This window comes from Malania oleifera, chromosome 2 (assembly GCF_029873635.1).
Source record: "Malania oleifera isolate guangnan ecotype guangnan chromosome 2, ASM2987363v1, whole genome shotgun sequence".
NCBI classification, from domain to species: Eukaryota; Viridiplantae; Streptophyta; class Magnoliopsida; order Santalales; family Ximeniaceae; genus Malania; species Malania oleifera.
Window position 1 is genome coordinate 118,709,753 of NC_080418.1, and position 8,065 is coordinate 118,717,817.

The 8,065-nt window shown below is 33.8% G+C and overlaps 1 protein-coding gene across 1 annotated transcript; it reads left to right on the forward strand.

Annotated features, from left to right (window-relative positions):
• The first annotated feature begins 2,987 nt into the window (after window positions 1-2,987).
• Window positions 2,988-4,366, forward strand: LOC131149808 (transcription factor SRM1-like). Its single transcript, XM_058100569.1, has 2 exons — window positions 2,988-3,473; window positions 3,799-4,366. The coding sequence occupies exons 1-2, from the start codon at window positions 3,136-3,138 to the stop codon at window positions 4,118-4,120; spliced, it is 660 nt and encodes a 219-aa protein (XP_057956552.1). The 5' UTR covers window positions 2,988-3,135; the 3' UTR covers window positions 4,121-4,366.
• The last annotated feature ends 3,699 nt before the right edge of the window (window positions 4,367-8,065 follow it).

Genomic DNA, 8,065 nt, shown 5'->3' on the forward strand with positions numbered 1-8,065 from the left:
TAGGGGGATAAGAATCGGTGCCTGAAGCACAACATGAAATAACGTGGAATGTCATGTATTTATCTCATTTAAATTTTTGCACAAATCAAAGTGAACTTGAAGTTCGGAAGATTATCCATTTGCAAGGGATTACAAATTAGTTACCAGATTTTTTTGCAGATACCAAGGTTATACTAAAATCTAATATACCTGCTGCAAATATTTCAACACGTATTGATGTCCCTGAAGGACAACAGCTGATTAATGAACCTAAACCATAAGTTAAGCATGGAAGGCCTGTTGGTGCAAAAGAAAAAACTCTCAGAAGGAGAAGATTGAAATCTGTGAACACTCCAGAAGAGATTACAAAGGTGAATAATTTATTCAACATTCACAAATTCATTTCTCCTGAAAATGAAATTCCTATAATGAAACCTCCTGAAGAGGAATCTCCTGAAGAGGAAACTCCTGAAGAGACATCCCTTGAAAAAGGTCTGGTACCTGGAAATAATAATGAGATCTCAATTCATTACACAGGAGAAATATGGGATATAAATAAAGTTGTTGTCAACAACAAATTTGCATATGTAGTAGCTACTGATATTGCCAGAAGTAATAATGACATTACCAGAAGTAATAACATTACCAAAAATAATGAGGATCATGAACCTAAATCTATTAATGAATGTAGATATAGAAGTGGTTGGCCAAAATGGAAAGAGGCTACCACATCAGAATTAAACTTTCTATCAAAAACAGAAGTTTTTGGACCTGTAGTCCAAACACCAGAAGATGTCCAACCCGTTGGATAAAAATGGGTTTTTTATGCAATCTAAATGAAAATAATAAAATTACTCGATACAAAGTAAGGCTTGTGGCACAAGATTTCTCGCAAAAACTCGAAATTGATTATGAGGAGACATATTCTTCCGTAATGGATGGAATCACTTTTAGATTCTTAATTGGGTTAGTAGTCGCTGAACAATTGAGCATGCGTCTTATGGACGTAATAACACCATAGATAATTGGATAGTGAAATTTATATAGAAAATCCCTGAAGGATTTGAATTTGCTGAAGCAAAATCCATAAATTTATGTATAGTTAAACTCCAACATTCCATATATGGATTAACGCATTCTAGACGTATGTGGTACAATCGATTGAGTACATTGTGAAAGAATGATTCGTTAAAGATCCAATTTGTCCATGCGTTTTTATCATAATCCAAATTTGTTATAATTGTTGTTTATGTTGATAATTTGAAATTAGTTGGGACTCTTGAAGAACTCACTAAAATTGCTAATGGTGGAATTTGAAATGAAAGATTTGGGAAAGATAAAAAATTGTCTTAGCCTATAGATTGAATATGTAAATGGCGGAATTCTTGTTCATCAATCTAAATACACCGAAAAGGTATTGAGACAATTTTATATGGATAAAATTCATCCTTTGGAATCTCTAATGATGGCGTGATTGTGTTAAGAAAGATCAATTTCGACCTTATGATGAGGGGGGGGGGAATTACTTGGTCCTTAAGTACCATAGTTAAGCCTCATAATGAGGGGGAAGAATTACTTGGTCTTGAAGTGTCATATTTAAGTGTTGTCAGCTCTCTAATGTATCTACCAAAGTGTACAAGACCCGATATTGCATTTGCTGTAAATCTACTAGCAAGATATAACTTTGTTCTTACTCGACGATACTAGAATGAAATTAAACACATTCAATGCTATTTGAGAATAAAGCAGACAATTACAACAATATCATCCAATATTTATGAAATACTAGCTACCTATGAAACTAGTAGAGAATGTGTGGCTTAGATCAATGATCTCTCATATTTAAGAAAATTATGATTTTCAATCAATCAAGAATATTCCAGCAATTTTATATGAAAACAACACTGCATGTATAGCTCAACTAAGAAGAGGATACATAAAGGGTGATAGAACAAAGCATATATATCCCAAAAAAATTTATATACATGAACTCTAAAAGAATTGTGATATAGATGTTCAGCAGATCTGATTAAGTGATAAACTAGCAGATTTGTTCACCAAAACTTTACCTATTATAACATTCAAGAAATTGGTTCTTCTTATCAGAATAAGGCACCTTAAAGATCTTAGCAGAAAGAGTTAATATATGGGTGACATCCAAGGGGGAGTGTTATGAAATATAAGTGGATGTCCCCCCATATCCCTATGAACCTACCTCATACACACACACACACTAATTCATATCCCTATGAATCTGTCTTATATGTCTGCACTAATTCATCTTCCACCCCTTGTCCAATAAAAGGGCGTCATCTCCCTCTCATTTGTGATATACATATAGCATGCTTATATATACATATTGCATGCTTGAAGTGGGGAGCATATATAAAGGAAAAGAAGAAGAAAGAAATGTAAAAGTAGAAAAAAAAAAAAATGAGAGGTATTAAAGAAAGTGGGAGAAATATCTTATATAAAACCAGTTCCATATCACTTTATAATTTTCCGCCCATGAAGTAAGTATATTCGAATCACGTCAAATTCAGTCTCGTCTCCATTTATTTTCTGTTAATCTTTATTTATCTTATTATTAATTTCTACATCATTTTATAGCAATCCTTACCATTATTGAAATCTCATACTAATTAACACATGCACATACATGGTTGTTCAACTCTATCCAACCAAATACCTCCTCGTACTAATAAATAATAATCATTAGTAGTCTCATAAAAAGGTCAATTGGTCAAACAATGTTCGCGCTAAAGCACTAAACCACGACAAAAATTGGGACTTCAACAATACACTGAATCAGTATCACACGTCAATTTGAAAAGCCAGCGCCGGCTTTCAGCTGTCCACGTGGACCGCACTCCCCCCTCAAGTAGCTGCCAAATTATTATTTTTAAATAATAAATTAATTAACCAATTAAATAATTTTAAAAAAATTAAGAGAAAAAAATGGTAATATCACAACGTGTTACTTCTGGACTCTGGTCAGAGTCACAGCCGAAAGGTTTAAGGTAATCTGAATCCGAACGGCCCGCCCTTTCCTACCCTTCTCCTTAGTCCTTCCCATATAAATACCCCCACCCCCACGCACAATTTACAAACCCAGCTCTTCACCAAATTGACATTTACCCAAGTCGAATTAAGGCCATGTTTGGCAGTCGCGACATGTGGGGCACCCCCGGCGGCGACTCCCCCGGCTGGTCGCGCCTCCAGGACAAGCTCTTCGAGCGGGCTCTGGTGATGTTCCCGGAGGGAACTCCCGACCGCTGGGAGAAGATCGCCGGCGAGGTGGGCAAGCCCGTGGGGGAAGTTTGGCGCCATTACGAGGACTTGGTGCACGACGTGGAGGATATCGACTCGGGCCGAGTCGAGTTGCCGAGTTACCCGGATGACTCCGGTTCGGCGGCGTCCGGCTCGGGGTCCCGGGCCAGGCAGGGGGAGTCGGAGAGGAAGAAGGGAATTCCCTGGACGGAAGAAGAGCACAGGTGAGATCCATGGTCGGCGATTGTTAATTAATTACGCAATCAAGTTTAACTTTACTAAAGATTTCAAATTAGGCTGCTAATTAAAAAGTTGAGCTCGACTGGTCCTCCACGGCTCCTGAATCCTGACCTTTTTATTTTAATTATTATACTTTTAGTTTAGTTGAGAAGATAAACAAATTACGAAAGCTTAATTTTTCTAATACTATAAAGATGCAGGGATGTGAGACTCACCTCGGCGTCTAAAATCTCTCTCTCTCCCATGTCTGTCTAATAGGGATACTACTACCAACAATTAATTCTCCAAAAATATTGAATACCATTACAGGTTGTTTTTGATTGGGCTTCAAAAATATGGGAAGGGAGATTGGAGGAGCATATCAAGAAATGCAGTGGTAACGAGAACCCCAACTCAGGTGGCAAGCCATGCCCAGAAATACTTTCTCCGACTCAACTCCGTTAAAAAAGAGAAAAAACGCTCTAGCATTCATGACATCACCGCAGTCGATGATCCTATGCCCCAGACCGGTGGCTCCGTTCAATCTGGACAATTCGTGTCGGGGCAACCCGTCATGGGCTCTATGGCCCTCCCTCCCCATTTCCATGGCGGAGGGTCATCCGGGTATCACCCATTTGGATTCCCCATGTAAAATACAAAGGGGAAAAAGAGAAGAAGATGACTTAATTAACTACTTATATTGTAATTTCAACCCCCACCCCACCCCACCCCACCAAACCAAACCAAACCAAAAAAAAAAAAAAAGAGCAAAAGAACTCGTTTGTAATTACAAAATGCAAAGCTAGCTAAAGCTTTCCCCCCCCGGGTTGTATCTCAATCTCTGTTCCTACTGGTCAATATACTTGAACTAAGAATGATTATTATTCTATCTTTCAAATTCTAGATTTGATTCCACTATTGGGTTTTGAATAGGTATTTGAAAATTGAAATTCTTACTGCAACTTCCTCAGCATCTCTGTGCTTTTCATGGGTTCATTATTCCCATATATTAGCACTTGTAATTTCATGCATCCATATTCTTGCTTTAGTCATGTTTTTTATTAAGTACCAAAAACAAATCTATATTAAATTTCGTTCGTGCAAGTACGCGTACGGTTATATTGATGATTATTGGAGGCCGTGGAGGATCCGAGAATCATGCTTAGTGGATATATATATATATATATATATATATATATATATATATATATATATATATATCAAAAATAAAAGTTTTGTTAATTAGAATCATGAGTAAATACATTCCACTGATGTCATCAAAAAGCAAAAAATTACATACATCACTATTGGCCCAATAAATACAAAGAATAGTTTTAAACAAATAATTCAACTTGAGTAATAATTATATAATTGCACTCCTTGTGCCTTCATAATATAAAATTTATGTGTACAATTAGAAAAAATGCAACACCAACTTAGATTGATTTTTTTTTTCTAAATATATAAATTTAAATTTAAGACTTGAAATTTATTTTTAAATACAACTTGAAAATACTTTAGGTGAGAGTATAGAGAATGATTCAAAAAGAAGATATTTGAAATTTTGATTTTTAAAGTTTAGATGTGTAAATTTTTTTTTTACAAAAAAAAAAGAAGAAAAAAGAAACGTACAAGACAAAGAAGCTTCAAATTTGCTTCCATATATAATTTTAAAATATTTTAATTGAGAAAATACTAGTATGAGAAATTTTTTAAAGGGACAAATAAACTTTAAGCTTGAAATTTGAATGAGGTGTGATGTGAGGTAGGGCTGCTGGAGGCTGGATTGGGGAAACTAAAAAAGGGAAAATTTCAATTTTTTAAAACCAAATTTCAGATAAAATTATTATATAACCCATGGAATCAGCACATTTGAAGACAATTAAAATGTTCAAATTGGCTGGAAGCCAACCAATTATGAACTGCCCATTTAAATTGAGGTTGGATTTAACATAAGTTGATTTATTTATAAACGAATTAATTCCAACCTATTTATTTAAACGAGTTATAAGTGGGTTCCAGTCGGATCACCCCCCTGACGACCCGTTTATATATATATATATACAATTAAAAACATTTGAAATTGATACCTAACCCTAAATCCCTAATTTCTAACCAGCTGCAGCAGCATGCGGCGCACGCCATCTCCGGATTTCCCTCACGAGTCACGGTCTCACAGCCGCGCAGAAGCAGAAGCCTTCCTCACTCCCTCAGTCCCTGCTAGCTGCTACCCAGCCAGAATCGTGAGCACTGAGCAGACTCCGACACTCCCTGCTGGCCGCACGCAGCCGTCGGCCGCCGCCCGTCACAGGCTTGCAGCGGCAGACTCATGGTCTTAATCTTAGGAACAACATAATGCCCACTCAGAAACACACTGCAACTTTATACTCGGAATTCTAAAATGGAAGAAAATTAGAACAATTACGACCTTGGGGTGGAAGAGAGCGTGCTGGGAGTGAGCGGAGGCGAGGCCAAGGCGGCGGCCGCAGCGGAGCAGCCAATCGAGGGGGGGAGCGGCGGAGGAGCCGATCGAGGGGGGTAGGAGCGGAGGAGCCGAGAGAGGCTTTCCGGGGGTGGGGAGGGAGTAGCCGAGAGAGGAGGTTTCACTTGGGGTTGGGGGGGGGGGGGGGTGGTGTTGGTGGGGGGGAAGGAGTTGAGAGGAAAGGGAGAATTCCGATTTTTTTTCCCTGAATTGTCTTTATTTTAAAATAACATATTAAATAATACAGAAAAATATTTTCTAACATCACACGATCAAATGGATGTTATTTAAAATCATCATTTTAATTGCTATTGACGCGTAACAAATCTCACTGGACCAAATAACGAGATTGAAGTGAATCAGTGAAATTTAGTGTGCATTCAATATTTTTTTGGTAATTAGGAGATATTTATGGACAGGCAAGATTTCTGATAAAATTATTAAATTTAAAATAATTATGTACAAAAAATATGTAATTACTATACTTCGTTAAATTTAAATTAATTAACATTTAAAGTTTTAAAATTATGAAGATAGAGTAGCATATGAGCATTCTCCAAATTCTTCTTCTTCTTCATCAATCTCTTTCTTTTCTCTATGACTTTCAATTTTCTCATCCAAGATTTTTTCCCTCCACTTTTCAACCAACCTATATAGTTATATATATTTTTTTAGTCATGAGCTTTGGTGGAGAAGGTCAATATTGGAATGAAACCAAATATTGTTTTGCAGTGTTTAATTATCATAAATCAAAAAATGAAATTTAAAGCTAACTTTCAAAATGCAATATAGTATTGAATCACATGATTCATTGCTATTAGTATCATTATTTTTTAGAACTCAGATTGATTATTAGAATTTTTAATTTTTAAAATTTAATATTTTCTTAAATCAATAAAAAATATTTTAAAAGTAAAAATAAAAAATTATTGATCTGTTCATATGTAATTAGTGGAGAGACGCAAGTATTGCACAAATGTGTGACTTTTTTAAAAAACACAATTTAATTTACATGTTTAACCCTTTATAAAAAAGTGGTTGCTCAACTCAATGCAATTAATTAATTTTGAATAAATTACTTAAAACATTTTTTATTGTACTATCAACTAATAATGTGTACCTTTTCAATATATATGATAGTGAATAAAGAATTAAAATTTAAATCAACTAATTTAACATTGTTTTTAAACAAAATTTATGTATAATTAACTACCTATCAATCCATAAATATGTCTCTGTTTAAAAAAGAATCCAATAAATATATATCTTACATAGTGTCACTTATTATAGTAATTATATTATTTGCTTTTCTTTTTTTATACAAAAATTGATTCTTATAATATTACTTTTATTTCAAATTTCCTATTTTTATATAATTAATAAATATCTATTTTCTATTTTCTTCTAAATTCAATCACATTTTTGACAATTAAAAATTTACTTTAAATACTCAGATGAGTGTTTTAAATATATTTTATTATTTAATTAAATCCATAATAAATAAGAATCTTACTGTATGTAATTCAACCTAATCAAGAAATAAGACTATCTTCAATAATCAAGTGATTGATTTAAATGGGTACTATTCTCATTATCAATTATAAATTTAATTTATAGTAAATAAACTAAAAATTATTATTTTGAAAGAATTACATAGCTAATTACTGAATTATTAATTTAAATTGATTATTACTCTCATATTTTACTCAACTAATCATTTGTTGTAAATAATTTAATCAATTGACTTAAATTATGTTGAATAATCATACAATTTTACTAAAAAGAAGTTAAAAGTTGAGAGTTGAACTCTTACTTATGGTGTGAAATTTGGATTCACAAAAAAAAAAAAATCTTTTTAAAAAATTGAAGTATATTTAACATTGACTCTTTGGCACTCAAGAAGGAAAGCAAAATTTCTATGTGTTAGCTTTACAAATTTCTTTACACTAGGTTAATTAAATTTTGATAAAAAATTTTAAAGTCAAACAATTTAGTTTAATTCAAATAGTTTAATAAAATTATTATTAATTCAAAAGGTAAAAATAAAAATTAATCAAATCACGAACATGCTCATCATTTCGGTGAATGCTCATATGCTACTCTATCGCCATAATT

Excerpts from the sequence above, each read along its gene's own strand:
- LOC131149808 (XM_058100569.1), top strand. The coding sequence starts at position 3,136 with ATGTTTGGCAGTCGCGACATGTGGGGCACCCCCGGCGGCGACTCCCCC. Across the intron at positions 3,474-3,798 it reads TGGACGGAAGAAGAGCACAG|GTTGTTTTTGATTGGGCTTC; the intron begins GTGAGATCCATG and ends ATACCATTACAG.